The sequence below is a fragment of the Eupeodes corollae genome, chromosome 1 (genome assembly GCF_945859685.1).
Source record: "Eupeodes corollae chromosome 1, idEupCoro1.1, whole genome shotgun sequence".
Lineage (NCBI taxonomy): Eukaryota > Metazoa > Arthropoda > Insecta > Diptera > Syrphidae > Eupeodes > Eupeodes corollae.
In genome coordinates this window covers 55,300,914-55,324,903 of record NC_079147.1, presented here as the reverse complement: position 1 = coordinate 55,324,903, position 23,990 = coordinate 55,300,914, and the positions used below count along the sequence as shown (strand labels likewise).

Sequence of the window (23,990 nt, the reverse complement as noted above, 5' to 3'; positions counted from 1 at the left end):
GCTTTTTTGATTATATTAATTAACTTTCACAACCGAACAGAAAGACACTCTTGTAGATTGGAAAACAGAACGGTGTTTAAAAAAACCAGTTGAAAAAAGTGAACAAACACTTGTATTTTGTTCCTGCAAGAACACCCAGTTGACTTAAAATCTTCGAATGAATACGGTCTTGCACTTGCTTTTAGTATTTCTTTCAATATTTAGTGATTTAACACTTTTACTCAATATTTTCGTAAATATTTTGTAAAAACTGAAAGAAATAAGCAAATCAGAATATTATCATCTGCTAAAGAAATGCGATATAAAAATGGATGATTTTGAGACAAACATTTTTGAAATGACAATAAACATTTTATTCACATCAAGCTTTGTTAATAAATAATGTTCAATTGCTTTCGACATACTTGGAATGTTTTTCATTCATTTCCTTCAATCCACTTTAAAAACGCGAGTCGAAATTTATTCATATCAATACCCGATGATACTAACTTTGCAATTTATAATACTCGTACTCGCATAATGCATAAAAAAGAAACCATTTCAAAAATGATTCAGAGCACAACGTGTTTCCGCTGTGATGGCGATTATTATGGCGCGGATGGAATTGATCATCGAACAGCAAACGATGACGATGACGGCGACGAACGTTGTCGAATGAAATAAATCAATCCATCAACAAGAGTCCTTGAAATTCTTTTGTTTATGATTTTTCCAGCTTTACATATTTTTTGGAAAATTTGTTTTCATAGAATCAGCTATATGTGGACGTATTTCACAATCCAATATAAAATGTTTTATATTTTTTTGGTATTTGGGACAAAGGAGTCGAAATAATATTTGTCGTCCTTTATTCCGTTTTGAATTTTTTCTAATCACATTTTTCTTTTTAAATTTGATTTATATCCTTTTGTTTGTAGTGTTATGTGGGATGATGATGACAGCCTGTGATGTGAGTGCAATTGCTAAGCCCTGGGAAGTTCAACATAGAGTGGCAAAGTTAGTTGCTGATGAATTTTTTGATCAAGGCGATTTGGAAAAATTGCAGCTGAACACGCAGCCTGTGGCAATGATGGACAGGTAAGCACTATAGGGATTTGGTTTTACATTTTTTTCAGCTCTTATGCGACATTAAGGATTAAGTTCATACAAATGTGTACTTATACATTTTTGTTTATGGTTGAAAGCTCAAAGCTTTAAAAACTAAACGGCCAGGGTTGAATAAAACGTTTGGAATTGTTTTGAGATGTGTTTGAAAATAAACAAATTTATGCAAAAATCAATAAAGAGACATTTGCATTTATTAGCTTTGAAAAGTAAGCGTTTAAAAATGTGTTCATTATCGAGTGTGACTCTTTTTTTTTGCTCTAAAACGTTTGTATAGTTTATCATAAAACAAGTTTTGTTAGTTGTCAATTATGAAAACCTTTTCATCTTGTTAAATTTTTTAAATATAATAGATTCTTAGAAACAATTCTGCTTTTGAAGGGTTTTTCAATAAGAGGTCTTATTCAAAATAGCCCGCTTATTGAGCAATCGTCACTTTTAAAGGTGTTGTAAAGGCTTATTTATTTAAATAATAATATATAAGTAACAAAGTATGTTCAAATTCAGTTCAAGAAGAATAATAATAATTGTAAACATCAAATCAAATAATTTCAATAAAAAGCTGTTCTAAGGTTTTTTTAGATTATAAACAAGTAAAAAGTAACGTACTTATAACTCGGCCAATCATGACATTTCATCTGCGAGCATTAACTACTTTTAACAATTGAAATATTACATCATTATGATTAAAAAAAAAAATCATAAGTACAGTATAATGATGTTAGTTACAAAAATTAAGATTATACCTAATCTAATTAATATAAAATTAGTGTTAGTTTTAATCAGAATTAATATCATCATCCAAACACCAATCAGCCCAATTTCTTATGTGTCTAGCTTCAATAACACCGTCATATGGCAATTGAGTAAGTTGACAGTCTTCAAAAACCCTAAATAAATATCTGTCATTCAGATGCACTTTATAAACTTTATATGGGCCCTTATATTATGTATTAATCAATAATAAACTCACCTTCAAAGAATCTTATGTGTGGCAAAAATTTCTTTTTAATCCATTCTGAGTTTCTTTGCTGAGCTTTTCAAATTGCTTGAAAGCATTTTCACCTTTTCCGTCTAAATCACGATCAAAAGATTCAAACTTTTTATACAAGTATTCAGTAAAGATATCAACTTTAGGACCCAGCTGATCTACCCCATATAGTAGCTTGAAAAAAATTTTGCCGGTGCTACAGTGCACAGAAATATTCATAGCATATTCTACGTTTGTTAACATTTGTGTCCAATCAGAATGTTGAATGGGTTCGGAAAGCTTTGCGAGCATAGACTTTAGGACAAGTAACTATCTAAACATGCACGAACTTTATTGCTAATAGTGGAATTCACAGGATAAAGCTTTACATTCTTTGTAAATGCATCTACAATTACTAGAATATGTTTTCTTTTCGAACGAATATAGGGAAGTGGTCAAATGGAATAGGTTTCTTCGGTATAGAATGAAGGGTTCGATTATTACAATGACGGAATGGAATCCTTAATGCATTTTAAACAATTTTAAATGATGCATTCAACTTTCTCGTTCATATTCGGAAACCAATAATTCATCTTAATTTGATCAAGACATTTTCCAGTATTCAAATGAAATTTTTTCGTGAGCAGCTCTTATAACATTAATTTCCATTTCGCGAGGAACATAGAATAATAAACGACAGTTTTGATCTTTTTTATAGACTAGTCCATTATCTAAAACAGAGTCAGGAATTAATTCCAATTCTATTTTTTTTTTTAATGGAGCAATGTGGTCGTTATGATTTTGTGTGGCTTGTAGCTTGTAGAAAATCAAAGTCGTCAATATCAATAGCGGGTATAAAAGACTTTGATTTATTTTCTGTACAAACTCGAAAATATCGACTTAAAGTATCTAAACGGTGATTTTTTAAGAGCTTGAGAACTTTAAAAAAAAAAACGCATAAAATTTGCAAAATCTCATCGATTCTTTATTTGAGTTAGATTGGTTCATGACATTTACTTTTTGAAGATAATTTCATTTAAATGTTGACCGCGGCTGCGTCTTAGGTGGTCCATTCGGAAAGTCCAATTTTGGGTAACTTTTTCGAGAATTTCGGCCGGAATAGCCCGAATTTCTTCGGAAATGTTGTCTTCCAAAGCTGGAATAGTTGCTGGCTTATTTGTGTAGACTTTAGACTTGACGTAGCCCCACAAAAATAGTCTAAAGGCGTCAAATCGCATGATCTTGGTGGCCAACTTACCGGTCCATTCCTTGAGATGAATTGTTCTCCGAAGTTTTCCCTCAAAATGGCCAAAGAATCGCGAGCTGTGTGGCATGTAGCGCCATCTTGTTGAAACCACATGTCAACCAAGTTCAGTTCTTCCATTTTTGGCAACAAAAAGTTTGTTAGCATTGAACGATAGCGATCGCCATTCACCGTAACGTTGCGTCCAACAGCATCTTTGAAAAAATACGGTCCAATGATTCCACCAGCGTACAAACCACACCAAACAGTGCATTTTTCGGGATGCATGGGCAGTTCTTGAACGGCTTCTGGTTGCTCTTCACTCCAAATGCAGCAATTTTGCTTATTTACGTAGCCATTCAACCAGAAAAGAGCCTCATCGCTGAACAAAATTTGTCGATAAAAAAGCGGATTTTCTGCCAACTTTTCTAGGGCCCATTCACTGAAAATTCGACGTTGTGGCAGATCGTTCGGCTTCAGTTCTTGCACGAGCTGTATTTTATACGGTTTTACACCAAGATCTTTGCGTAAAATCTTCCATGTGGTCGAATAACACAAACCCAATTGCTGCGAACGGCGACGAATCGACATTTCACGGTCTTCAGCAACACTCTCAGAAACAGACGCAATATTCTCTTCTGTACGCATTCGTGTGGTTGGTTTAATGTGCAATAAAGTAAACTGAGTGCGAAACTTGGTCACAATCGCATTAATTGTTTGCTCACTTGGTCGATTATGTAGACCATAAATCGGACGTAAAGCGCGAAACACATTTCGAACCGAACACTGATTTTGGTAATAAAATTCAATGATTTGCAAGCGTTGCTCGTTAGTAAGTCTATTCATGATGAAATGTCAAAGCATACTGAGCATCTTTCTCTTTGACACCATGTCTGAAATCCCGCGTGATTTGTCAAATACTAATGCATAAAAATCCTAACCTCAAAAAAATCACCCTTTATATACGTGCTCCATCAATGACCCATTTCTGTACTTTATTGTTTAGTTGTATTTTTCTAAAGCTGGGGCCCAACGAGCTATGCGGGGATTAATAGCCTGCTTTTCTAAATTTTGATCTAATGAATTACAATCAGTGATTTTTCGGAAGGAAATTCCATCAACGTGTGCTTGAAAATTTTCAAGAGAATAGATTATAGCTAATGTTTCTAATACCGTAGCTGCGATAACGAGACTCACCGTCGGAAATTTCTATTAAAAAGTATCCAATTGGATGAAACTTTTCATTATCCTGTCTCTGAAGAAGAATACCCCCATATCCTAACGAACTAGCATCACAATTCAATTAGAGTTTCACGTGTTGTGTCGAAAAGAGCTAGTACTGGGCTAGTCATTTACTGTTCACGGAAAGAAGTGAAAACTCTGTTTGGTTAAATCAGCTGTCTTAAAGGGTAGGAAATTGTGGAAAAAGCTTTAAGACATTTTCATAATTCAGTAACATTAGAAGGAAATTTAAGATACTTTATGATACTCAAATGTTGATTGTTAGGTCTAATACCGACTCCGCTCACAGTGAATCCCAAATATTTTATTTGGGTGTAACAAAATTGACATTTGTGAATTTTGAGTTGTAATCGGAATTTAGTTTAATGACGTAAGACACGTTTAAGTAAAATATAATATTCTTCAATTGTATCAGATGCACGTGATAAATCGCTGGAATTTAGGTGGACCATTTTTCAAACCAAAAGGCATAACTAAATACTCGTACTGTCCATCTGGGGTCACAAAAGCGGTGTACTTAACAGAATCTTCATCCAAACGAATTTGATGGAATCCCTTTCTTAAGTCTAAAGTAGTTTTTTTTCCTCCTTACTTTTCTAAACAATAACAGGTAATGGAGAACTATCACGAACTGTTATTTTATTCAATGGCCTATAGTCTACAAATTGGAGTTTCTCGACACATTTCCTTGGAACCAGAACTAGTGGAAAAGCGTAAGGCGATTCACTCGGACGAATAAAACCTTTTTCTAATAGTTCCTGAATTTTGAATGTTCTTTTTATCCGAATATGATATTCTTCGAGGAGCGTGATTTATAGGTATATCGGAAGTAAGATGTATTTTCATCTCGTAATCGTGTTCAATAACTGCGGTATTTTATCATTGTCTAAATTATCTGAGCTGCTTCCTAAAGCGATATTTTTTCAACGGAATAATAACCAATTTTTATTTAAATAATCAGGAATATCCTAAATTTGATTAGTTTGCTAACTTCACGGAAGGGAAGGTATATTGTAATTTCACCGTTGGTACAGATTTTGAAATTGCCTACTCCACTAAAACTAGATGGCTCAATGGGTCCAAACTGCACTTCTTTGGGAACAGCGGAATGTTTAATTAAACTGATTTGAGTACCGGAATCGAAACGAGAAACAAATGTACTACAGTGTGCAACAGAACTCTTAGGCATAAAATTTACACTAACGTTATTTATTTCATCAATACATGTAGTTTCTGCGGAACTTCTAGTATTAATTTGTTCGGCATCGGAACCAAATCGAAATTCATCTATTAATGCCACTAGTCGGATTGTTGATGGTTGTTTTGGGCAATCGTTGATTACATGTTGTGTGGAGCCACATCAAAAACATGATGCTCGTTCTCTTTTTCACTCAGGACACGATGATGAAAAATGTCCAACACCAGAAACAATTGTAGCAAAGTGTCGGTTTAGGATACGTATTAACATCTTTTGTCTAATATTCTTTCCAATTATTCTAGACGAAGTTGCAGGTTTTAAATCAGTTGAATGAGATACATTTACGTGAACGGAATTCATATCATGAAATTGAGAATAACGGTGAGATAGGTAACTGTTTTAATTCATTAAGATTGCAAGCAGGATATAAAACAGCTATATTATTTGAACGATCGCGAAAATCATCGGTTATAAATTGAATTGTTTGACGCTCATCGATATTCTCACGAGAAGCCAGTGCAAATTTTAAAGTCAGCTCTTTAATGGTTAAAAAAAAATGAGCTGCGGTTGACTAAGATTCATATTATTAGAACTCGAATGAGTTTACTAGATTGAACGGCGATTATTTCCAACAAGACGGGCTGTACAGCTACGTAAAACACAAAACGAGCAGTAAATCAAGAAAAGGTTCCTGACCGTCTTCTTCCACGCTCTTTTCCATCTATCCTATTCTTCTGGGTTCGTTCCGAGTAGTTAGAAAATAGCATTTGTTTAGCAAATCCCAAAAAAGGAGAATCTTCTTCTCCCGCAAATTATCGGCCGATATGACTAATTTCCCTTCTTTCTTAGGTCATGGAAATGCTGATTAATTATCAGCTTAATAAATATGGGACCGTAGATCACACGAATAACTTTTCTCTCGAAACGACACAAGGTACTATCATCCCCTTTGTCATAGTCCATGCTTATGCACCGTATAGTAGGACGGGGATGACGAGGATCTAATATAGAGTCATTTTGGACGCTCCAGAGAGGCTTTACTCCTCAGTTAATTTCTTAGCCCTACGAAACAGCGGTCAGTAAGAGTAATTTTTGTTTGATCTCAGCGCTGGTGTTGTTTTCCGTGTTCGAAGTGGAGCATACTTAGACAAAGTTCTTAATTAAACCCATTTTTGTAACCGGACCTCAACCTCAGTTGATTTTATTATGTCAATGTCATGAGCTTATGTAAGTACCTAATTGGTCAAACTTTTGAAAAAGCTCTGCACTGTTCTTTCAAGAACGATGTCAAACTAATCACATGAAAGCTCCAATGGCTTTTGTTAGACTTCAGCTTATATATGGCAGTCTCTAGTTATCTCAGTCGGGAAGATGAGATTGTTGGCTTTTGTAGTCCATATTGAATAGATCAATTTGCCTGACAGCGGAATGCGGTTCTACATACAGTCTGCAAAAGTGGTCCTCCCATATCCTCAGAATTGACTTTCGTTTCGTTAGCAGGTGCTGATTACTTTCGTGTGCCTGTTGTTTGGATGTATTTGTCTGCCATCATTCCTCATCAAACCAGGGATTTCTTTTTGGAACTCCAAAATGGGTGACTTGTGACTTATTTGGAGAAGGATTTGGCGATTTCTTACGATTGTAGCCGTTTGTAACTTCTCCCAGCATATCCCTGTTTTGCATTGGGTCTATAAACCAAAAGTGCTATCTTTTCGGAAACGAGGTAGTTGTCCGAGTCGATTTATCTCCTCAGAAAGTTCGAACAACCATGATGCAAGAAGCGTGTCTAGCGTCGATCGCAATATAGTTACTCTGGTTGATGTAGATTGATCTGGAGAACTCCAAGTTCGTTTGTGGATGTTGAGATGTGAAAATTGCGCACTGGTGAACATGACGGTTTGCCTCGCAGTAAAATCGATTAGTCATTTGGAAGAATTACTCTTGAAGAATTTGTCAATTCCTCGCATCAGGCAGTACCGGTGATAAAAACTTTAGATGGCATAGGCAGGGATCGAAACCAAGACCTCTGGCATGACAGTCCAACGCACTAACCATCATGCCACGGATACTACCGTTTGCGTGCGTTGCCAGCAGTAAATACGTCAGTCAGCAGTAAGTTTGTCCGTATTCGAGGCTTGTTGGTGCTCCCGAACTGGGCTTTCTTTACGTGGTCAGGAAGTCACACTGACGCACGACCTTCACTTGATTTAACTCTAGGGGGCGAGAGCCCACACTGCATAACCGCTCATTACAGCCCTAGGCTTTGAATATATCGTAGTAGCCCTATAAGTTATTCAATAAGTAGCTAACTGGAACTGTAGACGCATCCGTTGATTCCACCTTGGGAATTCCTCCGCTGCCGTCTGGATGAAAGGAAAGGTGTTTTATTGGGAACTCCTCTCCTCTCCCCTCCCCCTTCTTTCATTTGCTAACTCCAAAAACTTTACACTTGGGTTGAAACCCAATCTCCAGATGTGGTACTATATACACCCTATGTTCACCGCGGGGAGCTGAGAGTAGGAGCTAGACTTTGGACGCTTATTGTTTCCTATTGAATGCACATGTCTACCATTTTTACATATAAGTACTTCAGACATATTCCAATTATTTACTTTCAAGAACATGACCAATTATAGATTAATTTTGACTTGATCAGGTACTAAAAGTTTTGCTTCGATGTTTTTATTGCTCCTTTGTGACCAAATACTTGACAAATAATGAATTTGAAATTTCAAAGTATCTTACAACTTCAGGATTCTAGCTGTAATTTAACTTATACTACAAGAGTACTTGAATCATAAAATGCATTGGGTGTATGGATCTTCTTGTAAACTTTATTAATTAAATTTTTCCATTCTTATTTTTTCTTCACAGAGAACGTAAAGACGAATTGCCAAAAATGCAAGTTGGTTTCATCGATATAATTTGTTTGCCACTTTATCGAGTGCTGTGTGATGCTTTTCCATGGATAACGCCATTATATGAGGGTACAATGGAAAACAAACGTAATTGGCAGGATCTAGCCGAAAAAGTCGAGATGGGTTTGACATGGATTGACCACGATACCATTGATAAGCCTGTGGAAGAGTTTGCAGGTAAAATTTATGAAGCTAGTTATTCTTTTTTTTCGTTTTACTTAAATTTTGAATCCGAAAAAGGAAAGATGCCAAGGACAGCTGCTGAAAAAATGTATTAATTCTATCTCATGTCCTTTTTTACGAGCTTTTTCCAAACAGTAAAAAACTGACAAAAATACTTCTTGACTAATGCCGGTACAGTGGGTGCAGGGCAGTTGGTTCTAGGAAATTTTTGTATTTGACTTAATACGATTTTTTAAAAACGTGTCATAATGAGAAATATTTAAGTATTTTTGTTAAACTGTCAAACTTTTCAAAAAGTCTAACAAGAACTTTCTTATTTCGTCTCAAAGAAGGCATAGAGGGTCCTTAATTCTGGGCCATATGCACATGCAAGCCTCGTTTCAAACAAATATCACAACATTAAATAAAATTCTATTGTTTTTCTTTTAGAGTTCCCAGGATCAGCTGCCTCAAAATCTTCTTTTTTTTCTTTAGCCCTGGAAAAATACCACAAACCCCACTGTTCAAAAAACGCGAAGATAAATAACCTCACGGTTATTTTTCTTCGTTCTCCGTTTTTATCTTTTGAAATGCGTTTTCTTTTTATTTTCTTAAAATCAATTTTACTCAAACTTAACTTTATGCTATTGTCTTTTTGTTTTTACTGTTTTATCCTTCACAGCTTGCAAGGAGGAGGAAATTAAGGATATTGAATTCACCGTTACAACATTAAACTGTCAACATGCCAGCGGCGGTAGTGAGTCAAATGATACGTCAACACCTGAACACCGAGGCACCCGCATAAGTATTAAAAAACCAGGAGCATTTGGAAAAGTGGTTCGTTCCAAGTTAAATAAGTCTTTGTACAATAGCATGGATGGGGCAAAGCCTAAAACACCCCTCAAACCACTATTAGATGTTGAAACGTCTAAGGATTCTAAAGTATCATCTCATCATCATCATCATCAAGATGGCGGAGGCTTAGGGGGTGGAACAAATGCTGATAAAAGTCCCACCAGTCCACAATCATCAAACCAAATGCCTGATAAGTCAAAGAAACGCTCAAAGCTGTGTGCGCTTTTGTGACGAAAACCGTCCAATTAGAATTTGAAAGCCCCCTCTTCGTCGTCGGGTAGCACAACATAGTTTGTGTCTGAAGGAGGGGAGTGGGGGCTTTTTCAAATTTTAATTGGTTTAATTTTATCACAAAAAGAAAACACTAACAAAACAGAAGAACAAAACTTTGTGTGAATAAAGGAGGTAAATTTGGTCCTTGATGTGCAAAGGCAACAGGTACAATGGTGCAGGTATTAGGAGCCAGGATTAACTTAATAGTTTAATCCTTTCGTGTTGTCGTTGGCGTTAGCGTTGTCGGTGACAGCAGCGTCGTCATTGACGGCGTCATTTTTATTGTCGTTGTCGTCAGTATCGTCGTCGTTGTAGCGCCGCTGCTCCGCTGCGGTGGTGTCATTTAGTCCTTGAGAAGGTTAGTGATTGTTTTCATTGTTAACTATGTACTTTGTTCCAAGAAACTTCTTAGTTGTATACAACTTGTAACCCAAAAGTTGCTTTTCCGTCCTTTCTTAGCATCATCGGTGTTAATATCTGAAAATAATAATAATTTAAGTTTTTGTGCATCGCTCGTGTATACCTGTTGAAGCAAATTTTGCGCCCGAGGAGCTGCGACGACGACGCGACTGCGGGCTTATCCTATAGAACACAGAGAAAGTTTTGGTATTGTTCAAAACATTTTCTTACTTATTTTTAGGTTTTGGTTTTGGTTTTTGTTTTTTAATTAAATGAGATTGCAAATTTGAGTTGTGTCCTTAATATGAGCAGCATTTACGTATAACATCATGCTGTGCTCAAAAAGTTAGACGTAAACGTATTTTGTACCGCCATCATATTATAATGATGTGCGGTGGTGTTTTTGAAAATGTACCTAGTTTAATGTTGATTAAATTTCCCTTTTAACAGAAGAAATCAATTTAGGCATATGAAAAACAACAACCCAGAAGAAAAGTTCCATTCACGCGAGGTGTCTAGGAGGACGGTGTATAAGGATACGGTTGGGATAAGGATAAACATTGGAATATGTGAAGGAATAATATGCGAACGCTCCAGGTGTTTTTCACTCTTGGGCATGAATGGATTTTGTTTGTTTACAATAATTTCCATATTTCTTATATTCAAGGTTGAATTATTTTTGGAGTAAAATTTAGAAGAAAAAGGGATTAAGAAAGTTAAATTGTTTATGTGGCTTTAAGCTGCTTCATCGGGTTTTAGAAATGTACTTAATCGTAACTTCTGGTATATAGAATTCGACGATTCATAATTTAAGACATATTTTTTTGACACATAATTTTATTAAAATTTATGCGACCTCTGTTAGAAAAGTTAGAAATCTTGGTTCAACTTAGATAATTTGATTTTGTCACATCAAAGACTCTAAGTAAACAAAAAATCCCTTAAAGACACAAGGAAAACTATCTTAAGTACTCATAAGATGTTGTATTCCATCAAAAAAAAATTCAGAAAAAAAGTTACTTGAACACAATTAAATCTTTTCCAGTAGACCAACAATTCAAACAATTCTCGGCTTGCTTCGCAGTAGCGCATGCTACAGCATCGATGGGATCCGTCGACTATCGAAGACATTACCAAGAGCGCTGATAACACAATTAAGTAATTTAGTACACAAAAGATCGATATTGGCATAAGCTGTGTAAAGTTGTGTTAAAATCCACGGGTATTAATTTTAACAAAAACTAAAATTTAAGTTAACTTTGTAACGCCGACTTTTGACCAAAACGTAGTTTTCAGCCACATTTTCGAAGTAAAATTGTCAAAAGATTTCACCAAATTGTTTGCATTGTATCCCGGATAAGGGTGGATCCCGATTTTTAATCAGGGGGGTATAGTTTCCACACACTTAAGATAAAGAAGAGTTTTTGAGCATCTCGTCAAAATGTGATTTAATGTTTACTTAAGGAGGCTGACAAATCTACACTAATATTATAAAGAGGAAAGATTTGTATTTTTTTATGTAACGAATAAACTCAAAAAGTACTGAACCGTTTATTAATTCTTTTTTCATTAGGAAGCTACATTATCACTGAGTAACATAGGCTACATATATATTACTATATAATGTTCCAGGGATCTCCTGAAAATCAGTACGTTTTGTTGCCACCTACAAATTCCACACTTAAGATTTTTTTCTCTAAAGTGATAACTTTAGTTATCAGATTATTTTAGAAAACTGTTGTCCAAGAAGATATGATCTAATTATTTGATTTGGACTACTTACTACACATGAAAGCAACACTCTAAATATGTTAGAACAACAGGATTCTAAATATGTAAGAATGTTAGAAATTGTGTTGAAAAGTTGCTTTTTCGATTGATAATATATTCTGCCCTTGTTGGGATTTCTATAAATGCAAAAAACACAAATGATGATGAAAAATACCGAGCAATGAGAAAGTTTTCCAAAAACTTTGATTTTTATTCGTACGAAAATAAAACCGATTGAAAGAATTTTCTGGCTCTTGACTTATTTTTCGGACTCAATTTTCGGGAGTCTTTTATTATTATCGTTATCAGTCTGCTTACTCGTGGTTGGAGCTGATGCTAGAAGACAAATTTTAAAATATGACTGGTTTGTGAGAACCTTTACAAAATAGTTTGATCTTAAAGGATTCAACAAAACTCAAAAATTGTGGAGAAAAAAAAGGTTTTTCTTGAATTTAAGGAAATAGGTACATAATTCCTCAAAAAATTAAATGAAAACAAATAAGTTGGGAAGAAACTTTAAAGTTTCACTCACAAATTACACGTTGCAGAATCTCTTTTCACTTCAGTTCTCGAAAGATTCAAAGCTTTTATATTAAATTAATAGATAGATAGAGCATCCAAAGAAAATTCACTTCAAAAATTATAGATTTCTTCTATTTTGAAAGATCTTAAAAGTTTTGGTTTTTAATAGTAGATCGATTTAAGAAAGTCTTTCACTATTTATGTGCGTCAAAAAAAATACGATGGAATTGAAGATGACTTTAAGGAGTTTAAAAGCAACTTAATATCAAATTGTCAATCTTTTATCCAAAGTTTCGTTCTAAGATAGAAAATATTTGCTCTTTCTCTCAGAAAATTAATTAAAGCATTACTAAAGTTATTTCAAATTCAAAATTGTGTGAAATCAAAGATTTTAGTTGTTTTTGACAGCAAACCTTCTTTTGGTGAATATCGTTAAATTACTAACAAATCTTAAGATGATCCCCCTGGTTTGAATATATATTGAGCGATTGGAATAGGTCTGGATTTCCGATTCATATTATGTTCTTGGTCCATCAGTCCTTAGTTATAAGTAGTATTTTTAGCAACAGAGTTTATAGCATTAAAATATAAAAAATAAATTATTTAAAAATAAGAGTGATCATATTGGTTTTGTTTTCAGGGGAATTCCTACTAAAATTAAAAGAATAATCTCCCAGGGGGTGGGGTTAACGATGAATTGATGCTCGTAAACTCAGAGTCACAGAATCAGAATCGGATTCAGCTGCCTAATTTTCCTTATGTCTTTATGCACCGTTCGACGATGAAAGCAGTGTTAAAGTATAGTAGCATATCAGTCCCACAAATTTTAGAACATCTTTGTGCCAAAATGTTTCCCAACGTTGTTCAAAAGACTCATTTCATTCCGCGAAGGCATGATACTATCTTTTTGTCAAAACAACATATCGTTAGCTTAGAGTGTAAACCTGCTAACTCTATTAAAGGAAATTTGAAATGAGAAAGAAAGAACTTTTCAAATAAATTTAAAAGAGCAACAATAAGTTATAAAAGGAAACAAATAGAGGTGTTTAAAGTTATTTTAAGCGAGCACTATTATACATAAATAGGGATATTTAAAAGTTGTAGTTTATGTCAATCAAGAAGGAGGTTGTCGTAATAATGACGGTAGTCTGTATTTTTCAGGAAAGTTGTCGTTGTTGTCGTAATTTTCATGTTTCCAGGTGTTTTTTCAAGAAATGAAGATCGCCAAAATTCCTGTTGTGGTACAGTTTTTGAAGAGAGCTAAAGTTTAAGTGAGTTAATGACGTTAATTTCTTTCTTATTTCACCACCATTGAAAGTACATCGTGAAGCTTTAATATCAGTAACTTTAGCCGTGACCAAGACCAATAACTTTAAAAAATTGAACTTTGTTTAAATTTTTAAAAAGTTGTGATACTGATATGATACGTCATAGAACTTTGTTTTTTTTTTCGGGCGGATTTGCAAATATATATATATGCCAATGTTCTGTATTTCACTTATTGTGAATGCATTTTGCGAAATTTGGGTGTTCCACAATTCGTTATTGTGAATTGGATTTTCGAACATGCAAATGGATGTTCTGTATTTCGGTTTGTTCCATGTTTTATACCCATTCAAATCACAATTTTTATTTCTTTGGATTGATCTTAAATAGCTTCCTTCTGCTAGGAATCAGAGGGTTGCAGCAAGTTTTTAAATTGAAGAATTGGATAAGGTTCTATTTCCCTTAGAACATATAAAAAAGCGTCTTTGCTTAATTTAAAATTACAATGGAAGAGAAAATCAAGAATTTGCTTTATTTATTACAACAATCGAATATCATTTGATTTGTCTCGCAAAATTTTTGTCTTCTTATTTTTTCTCTTGCATCCATCTTCAAAACAGCAACAATTTTACTTCAGAAACAAAATAAAAATGGATGATCCTTCAGTTGTGACAGTTCGAAGCAATTTCGAAGTTTTCGAAATCGATCGAATTAAAGACCATGCAATTTCATTTCACGTGAAATTGAAAAGTGATTTCGAAATTCCGAACATGGGCGATAATCTGCATGAACATTATTGTTCTTATTTCTTAGGGCTCGTTAGACATTAGAATGGATACAATCTGCTTCTATTTGAGTTAATTCAACTTCAAGACAATTTTGCTATACATATTAATATATTGTGATATTTTGCAGAATAAACAGAGCGTTTGATATAACACAGTTTCTGTTTTGATGAGTGCAAGCAACACTATAAAATATTTCCCTAATCGGAAAAGTTCTTTTGGTTTGTAAAACCACATATTTTTCAATCAAATCGATTTGAATACTAGCGAATTCTTCTGCATTAACGTCCCCTTAATGGTGGTGTCGTAGGAGTCATGACGCCCCCATCCCCACCAGGCAGATAATTTTGTTGTATTTTTATAGGAATTGAGTTTAATTCAAAACTTATAGTGTTGAGTTTATGGAATCATATGAGCCATAAAGCTTTTACAGTTAAGTTATAAAAGTAAAGATTTCATCTAAAGATTTGTTAGTAATTTAATGACATTCACCAAAAAATGGTTTGATGTCAAAACAACTTAAATATTAGTAACTTTAGTATTTTAATAAAATTTGTTTCTGAGAAAAATGTCAAATATTGAGGTTTTTAAGAAGAAACCTTGGATAAGAGTTCATAAATTTTATATTAAGTTGCCTTTAAATTCCTGAAACTGGCCTTCAATTCCATCTTTTTTTATGCACATAAATAGTGAACATTGAAGTGATTTTTACCTGCTACGTATAGAAAGCATTGCATTCGCAAAAAATTTCGAATCAAACATGACATTACGATGGTAGATAAATTGAAAAAAGTGGGTCCCGTGATTCCATCCGTCTGTCTGTCCTGGCCCCTACAGCCTAAACCATTGTGCCGATTGTTATTAAGGTTCTCAGCCGATTAGCTTAAAGAGTTTTTTTTTGTCATTTTTTTAATACGAAAAATAACAACAGTACAAAATTTTCGACTTCAAATCCAAAAATTCGATTTTTTTCAAAAATGGACCCCTCATAAAACCGTTATCTTGTTTTTTAAGTTTTTCAAGAACTAATTGACCGATTTCAATAATCTTGTCTTACAGTGCAAGCTCTTGTCGTTGCTCAAATTTTCAAATTGATGATGATTTTTGATGATCAAAAATTTCATTATTTTTGTTTTAGTTTTAAAAAAATAAAATTTTTTTTACAAATTATATTTAAGAAAGGGCTGAACATTATTTAACGAAACTTAAATATAAAATGTACATTTATAACAACAAAATAACTGCATACCAAAAATATTTAAAGATAAAGTTTAAAAATCGTATATATAAATGATTTTCGGAAAAAAAAACTTAAGTTAATTTGTTTTTTTTTTTTAGAATGGCATTTAAATTTTTGAGAAAAACTTATTTTCAGCTCCAATCTACGTGTTATAAGATTTATAGCAATAGCAACAATAGATTCCTAAAAATTGAGCACGAAAAACCTATGTCAAAAAAGCCAGAAAATTCTTGATATCAGATTTTTCCTCATTTTCTGGGTTTTTAATTTTTGTAGCGTTTTTTCGCATTAATAGAAATTGGAAAAAAAATATATTTTCTTTTTCAAAACAATTTCTGCGTGAAAACAACAAAAACCCTTTTAATACTTTCATGTATACAGAGTCAACCAAATTAAATAGTTAGACTATACCTTGCTGGACAACAGCGTTCTAAAATAATTTAATAGCTATAAAGTTGTTACTTTAGCCCTTGAAATGTGTACATTTAAGGTTGAGATACACATTATGTTATTTAAATTGTGTTAACTTTCTTTACAGAACATTAATAAACATTTTCAAGCAGTGAGTAAAAACTCGTCTATATGTTAAATGTGTGATCCCCCTGATTAAAAGTCTGGATTCGCCCTTGCGTTCTCTTCAGTTTTACTCCACAAATAACTATAGCTATAAAATGTGTTGTTTTCGTCAAGTGAACGTTCGTTTTTATGTCAGACGATGCGGCTTCCTAATACCTTTCAAACTGCATACCTAACTCAATTTCGCTCAAAAGTGGAGTCAGCAGGTTTACACGCTAAGCCGACAATATGATTTAAAACAAAGCTCTTAGATGGCTCATTCTGCATTGAAGTCTACTTACAAATGTGTAAGATTTTGATGAAGTTATGAATATTGAGAGGTTTATATGAAAAAATTACTTAAAAATTCCACCGGAAAACTACTAGAGCCGTTTTATAGCATTCTGAAAAAAGGTTATAAAATCTTTTTTCTTCACATCACTCATTTATGTCGTCAAGAAGTCCTTTTCTTAATGATTGAATGTTTTTTATTCTTACCAAAGCAGGACTAAAATTTTCGTTGGATTTTCTTATTTTCATTCATAAGGATTCTTTTTTTTATTTGAGTAAAAAACATTTTTATAGAATTTCAACAACAATAGTTTTTTAGTTTATATTTAAACTAAAATATAACAAAAACTTAACTTGAATAAAATCCAAAACGATTAACAAATATCAAAATGTGAGCACAAAATGTAACTCAAATCAAAAGTAGTTTTTCAAAAAAATAAATTGGAAAATGTTTACAAAAGTTCAGAAATAGAAACGTAATTAAAAAACAAATAGCAAAAAACAAAAAACAAACATAAAAATAGATTAATATTGTTGTACTTATATAACTACATTTCCGTTACACTTTAAATATGTAAATGTCAAAATATGTGATCTATTTAAGGTCGAAGAAAAGAAAGATTTCTGTACTTTTTTAGAACAGAATTTCATAGATTTCAAAACTATACACAATACACACTACAAAAATAATATTGAAAAAAAAACACTCGACAAAATAACTATATTAACACAAAAACTATGTATTTATAAAATACTTAAAAAATAAAACTATATAATTTAAGTGATAAGCTTCGCATTTTACAATTCAACACTAAGTCATAAATTTAATGAAAAACAATGTAAATTTAAAAACTATAGAATTCTAAAAAAATGTCTAACTATATCTACTTTTAAAAAATATATAAATAAAATGAAGTTGATTAAAGTTTAATTTTAAAAACTATTTTAAATGGATATATTAAATTAAAATTAGTTGCTTAGTTATAAAAATAAAATAAAATCAAATAACTATTTTTAAGGATTAGTATATAACACAAAAATATTGTAACTAAATAACTAATCTTTATAACGCAATTCTGTGAGACATATATTTTCAAATACAAATTCTACAGCAATAAAATTAACACACATTTTCACTTTTTTGAAAAATATAAAAACCTATAGAGTTATGTATCTATGATGTACTATTACTAAATAATAAATTGTTTACTTTAACTTAAACTTAAATATAGTGCAATTTATTTAATAAGCTTAAAAGAATTTACAAAGATATAAAAAAAATATGTGGTTATGTATTTATGTAGGAAAATATAGAAAACTTAATATTAGAGGAAAACAAAAAATAGAAAAACTTGACAATGTTTTTGTGATTGTTAATAATAAATTAATAAAATAATTCCCTCTCTGTTAAGTTATATGAACTTGATTGTATTGTGTAGAAATTAGATGCATGTAAAATATATAAGATTTATTAAATGTTAAAGTCTAAAAATAAATTGATGATAAATATAATTAAGAAATCAATAAAAATTACTAATGATGTGCATGTCAATTTATTTCGAATAAAAATTAAAACAAAAATAATAATAATGGTCTTATTTTTCAAACAGTTCCTAGTTGAAAACTGTTTTTTTTTTGTATTGCTAGATGAATTGGCAGATATTGTTATCTTTTCCTTGAACAGCTTGACAAGTTCAATTTTCTCGTATCATGACCACTTCATATTCAGGAATTCATTTGGTAAAAATAAACGAAACTTATTTTCAGCAATTGTACAGTCAATAAAATGTCACATATCTTTTTAGATTTCAAGTCAATGTTTATAAAGTAAAAAATGATTGTAAATTTAGTAACCATAGTTATCATACTCGTACCGGGTTTTAAAATTTAAACATTCGGGTCAGATAACACACGAAGCAGTGTGTGCTGAGGTTCTCGCTGCGTTGAACTCATTCAAATATCCGACGTTGAAGTTCGAGCAGAAAACATTCTTGAGTTCTTGACTTGTTTTTTACCTCTGACCCTTTTAAGTACATGAGCTACGAACTGCGAACTGTGGATGTTCGCATATTTTGACTTTTCTTTCACATGAGATTTTATTTCTATTCGCAGACAGCGACTAATTTTCAATTTAACCCAGGGATGTGTACTCAGAGAAAATTTATTTTCAACACATCCCTCTGCTTGTTAACTCGAAAGAATTGTCAAAAATGATGAGAGTGTTAAAAAGAAAACTTAATTTGTTTCGAAAAAATTGGCTTCTGAGAAGTTTTATGATTTATATTGGAATTTAAGGAAGTAAAACAGTCCACGATTTAACAACACTATAAAAGCCGTACATTTATTCAAAGAAGTATATATTGAGAGTGATTAATATAACATTAGAAAAAACTATAAAATTGCATTGCTAGAATTTAGACTTTTATATACAGCGCACAGTAGTGCTTAAAAATTATGAATAACAGTCCCCCTGAATGCAATTATCAAAAGTTTTCATAAGCAACAAAATTTTAAATTTCAATATTTGATTTCCATTAAAGTTGAAAGGTTCTCGTGTTTTGTTCTGTGTGTACTTCAGCTCAATCAACATCTTCATACAGTTGACGCACAAAATTATATCGAATGTATATGTGCTTGCTTCGATGATGAATTACGGGGTTTCTTATAAGCGGATGTGCACCTAAATTATCAGAATGGATTAAAATAGATTTAAATGATACCTTTTCATATTGGAAATCATTTAACAAATTCCGAAGATACGATTCCTTCTTAGACGCCTAAAAAAGAGCCATATATTCCGCTTTTGTTCTTCTCAAACCGACAGAAGTTTGTTTCTTCGATTCCCATGATACTGCTCCACCTCCCATAAGAAAAGCAAAGCCGGTATTCGACCGCCGGTCATTAATATTACAAGCCCAATCTGCATCGACGTATCCAGTTAGATTGGTCATTATGTCACGACGGGTTGACACCGCAATGTAGAGAAGTGCTCCTATCAACGACTGCTACTTCGTTGAATCTATGCGTTCTCCTGCACTAATTTCATGCCGGGGTCCAAAGGTGTATATCGGGGTTAACTTTCCAATAAGTTAAACTTCATGGTAAGTTCCTTGATGTATTTTTGTTGAAGAATTTCGATTTGGTCATTATGGTTTTGATTTGAACGCCCAACTAATAACTCAGCTCACATTTGTCCACATTGTCAATTTCAGAGCCGATCAGAGACTTGACAGATTTCAAATCTTCGTCGCCGCAATTATCATATCATCAACGTATATGCCAACAATGCATAACATTTTACCAATACATTTTGTGTAGACACACGTACCGCCATTACAACGCCGAAAACTGAGTTTTTGCATTGTGTCATTTATTTTCCTGTTCCATTCTCTTTCTGCTTGCTTGAGCCTATAAAGAGATTTTTTAAGTCTGCATACTCGATTAGGGAACTGAGGATCAACAAATCCTTCTATTTGATGCTTGAATTGATTTTTTCAATTACCATGTAAGCAAACTGTTGTTACTTCGACATAGTGTAAATTAAGATAGAACTATGCAGCCATAGGAATTACAAGACGAACTGTCAAATAACGAACGACAGTTAAAGAAAGCGCTCTTAAGAGAACCGTTTGGCAATACGAAATTGCCAACTGGAATGGTCCTAACACACGTAATTGTTTCAGGATCTTAAACTGTCTGCTATGCTTTCTTGATAGTGGAGTAAACGCCAGCGCTGATATGATCACAAGTTTGATTCTCCTGGAAATGAGAACTTATATCCCGAACAGGGTTAAAAGATTAAGACCTAAGGAAAACGCATGGTTCGATGCCTACTGTAAAGAGCTTATTAGGGCCAAGGAAGTATGTTTCCGTTGTTTTAAGCCCAACCCAACTGAGAAAGAACGGAAAAAATTCAAGCAAGTCAGGAAGGCCTGCAGCGCCCATATTCGAGGGACACAATTTATGCATGACAAAAAAATGTTTGATCATTTGCAATAAACATGAGGAATTCTTCCTTGGTTCTTGGTCGCCAAATCAACGTTGCCAGTAAGTGTTGTGACTCCACCTTTACTTGAGCGCGTTGGTGATTCTAGGGGACCATGCCAAGAGTCCTAAAAGATCTAAAAACACATAAATCCGCTGGTCCGGATGGTATCCCTCCTAAAGAGGTGTTCTTCAACGCCGCTGGAAAAATTACTGCGTAAACTCTTTCATATTTCATACTCTACAGGCCTAGTTGCAATCAGATGGAAAACAGCATTTATTCAGCCCATCCCTGAAGAAGGCGAAACTTCTTCATCCTCTTATTATAGTGACTTACGTCCCTTCTTTCCAAGGTCATGGAAACGCTGATTATTATTTATCACCTCAAGAAATATCTCGAATGATCGATTGTACGGGTTTTGCAACAATAGGTCCACTGGTGATTTCATCCATCGTTTTGGAGAAAGTGAGATTATTGCAATCGATCAAAGGCATTTGATAGAGTTTGGCATCAGGTTCTCTTATGGAAAGATTTCTAGGCTTTTTGACACAATGGAATACATTTGTCTTCCCTTCTGATCTGGCTGTTATTTACAAGACTTATCATCTTTGTGCTCCTTCATCGTACTATAGCCATAGCCTCTTGGACAATATTAAACGTAAAGCATTCGAATTGATTTGTGATAATATCACCATTAGTTAACTTACTTCACTTGAACATCGTCGGAACGTTTTTTCTCTAACCATTGTTTACCGTTATTTTAACGGTTTATGCTCTAGAACAGCCAGCTGCATTCCTCTAGCTGAATAGTTTAATACTCACGCATCTAGGTATGCTCATCAGTTATCAGTATACCCTCAAACCCAACTTCTGCTAGGCTCAAGTACAGACATTCGTAATTTAGCCGTACTTACTACGCTAGAGATATATTTTTGTATGCGTGTGCATTTACGTTACTACGTCTGTAGGTTCGATATACCATTTTTCATCTTCCATATCTCAAGAACCAGAAGAGATATCAACTTCAAATATACAGATAATAACACAGAAAGGTGCAGAGAGGACTTTCAATAAATTTGAGTGAGTGGTTTCTTAACTTTCCATACGAAGTTACTGTAATCGGTCCAATTTGTCGAATTGAAAATTTTGACATTTTCGACGTTTTAAGGTCCATAGATTTTTAGAGAGATGCCTGACCGTGTGTACGTAAGTTCGCTACATTTTTTGTCGTCCATAGCACGACAAAAATAGCTGAACATTTTATTTAACCCAACATATCTCAAGAACCAATGGCGCTTAGGACTTGAATTCAGTTTTAAATTATATTTTTGGAAAACATCCAATTAATTGTATTTTTTTTTAATCAAAAAAACTGAAAAAAATATCTTACACCTCGAATATCTTAGGAACAAGAACTGACTTTATCTCCAAAATAGTTATGTGCAACGAAAATAACGTTTTTGACATCTGGTAAAATTTTGAGAAAAATCAAGTAAACAGTTTTCTTATACAAAATAAAAACCTAAAAAAAAAAACCAAAATTGGTAAAAACTGTTTTTTGAATTAAATATCTTTTCAAACCTTTGAAATATTAACTTTAAACTAATTTTATTAAAAAAAAAATATTGTTTCCAATATTCTGTAAAATTTTGCTCAATATCGAACTGACAGTTTTTCTTACAAAACATAAAAACCTAAAAAAACAGTACTAAAACTCGGTAAAAATTAACATTCGACTCAAATATCTTTTCAAAAATTTAAAATATTGGCTTATTTTATCTCACAGAAAATATTTCTTTCGCCATTCAGTTATTTTTTATAAGAATCCAACAGTTCGTTTTTTTATAAAAAAAAATAAAATCTAAAAAAATAATACGCACATTTAGTAAGAATTGATGTTCGGTTCTCGATATCTCTCAATTTAATTTCATTTATTCAATTTGTATGTGTTTATATTTATAAGAAATACAACCTATTTAAGAAATGCTACTGAAATTGGTAAAAAATGGTTTTCGACTAAAAATCTCTTTAACAAAACTAGATTTTGAAATAAAACTATTTCATAATATGCAAAACATTGTTGGTAATTTTTAAATTTTTTAAAATAACTCAACTGACAACTTTTTTAATAAAACACGAAAACCTACAAACTTTTTAAGGAAGACAAATCTGCAGACGGGATGGGAAGTTATCAGTGTAGGTCGCATCCCAGCCTCTTTTTGTAAAAATTTGTTTACGACTATGAATCTCGTTAATAGATTTTGAAATCGAATATAATATTGTTGCACGCTAATTTCTAGACCCAGAAATTTGAGAGCCTATAATAAATCGAAGTTCTTACACAAACACAGGTCTTAATCAGAGTTCTAACGCTTTAGACCTTGAGGATTAGAACTTTGTGAAGAAATTAGCGGTAAGAATTAAAAAATCAACAAAATGTGATGAAGAATTCATATAGGTCCAGTTTAAAATTCAGGATTAAAAATTCCTTTTCGGAAAATATTTGTTTGTTTTCAAAATGTTCATAAAAATTAGTTGAATAGTTTATATTTAATTGTGCCTCTTATAAAGCTAACAAGTACTTATTATGCAGTTCGTATCAGCAAAATAATTCCTGTTTACAGAAAATTTGAAGAGTTCTACGTTTAATAGATAAATAGAATTTATTAAATTCCGATATCGTTGGCCTAGCCTACGTTGAAAAGACTATAAGTATTTTTCTACTTTTAATTCTTTATTACTTGCAGGTAACGGTTCATTTTTATGTTGTTACTATGACTACCTTATATGGTAATAAAAATGTGTCAATGATTGAAAAGTAAAATACCCTTTTGCTAAAAGCTAAGATTGTTTGTGATTTGCGTTGTTTTTAGCTGGACATAAATTAAGATATTCTAAGTTGTTAGAACGCTCCAGGAAGCTGGAATGCCCTTCGTCATTTCAAAATGATTGGAGTGATTGAAAACGTTAAACAAAACCCCCGGGCCAGAAAGACAACTACAAATGAAGATAGAATTATTTATAGATTACCGACCAAGGATCTGTTTAAGACCTCCAGTACCATTCGAAGCGAACTTTTAACCAACTATTGAGTAAATGTTTCCTCAAGGACCATAACCCGCCCATTAAATGAAAACAATCTACATACGTGGGTGCGTTGCTCAGAGAAAACCGCTTGTATAAAAATAATCTGAAATCTAGCTTACAGTTTG

The 23,990-nt window shown here is 32.9% G+C and overlaps 1 protein-coding gene across 3 annotated transcripts in view; it reads left to right on the top strand.

Annotated features, from left to right (window-relative positions):
• The window catches only part of LOC129952671 (cGMP-specific 3',5'-cyclic phosphodiesterase), a 196,998-nt gene extending 178,626 nt beyond the window's left edge, over positions 1-18,372 (top strand). For all 3 annotated transcript variants that reach the window (XM_056065428.1, XM_056065435.1, XM_056065445.1), the window contains exons 11-13: positions 918-1,077; positions 8,632-8,852; positions 9,520-18,372. In XM_056065428.1, coding sequence (XP_055921403.1) covers positions 918-1,077; positions 8,632-8,852; positions 9,520-9,923 — 785 coding nt within the window. In that variant the 3' untranslated portion in view covers positions 9,924-18,372. The remainder of the gene's footprint in view (positions 1-917; positions 1,078-8,631; positions 8,853-9,519) is intronic.
• The last annotated feature ends 5,618 nt before the right edge of the window (positions 18,373-23,990 follow it).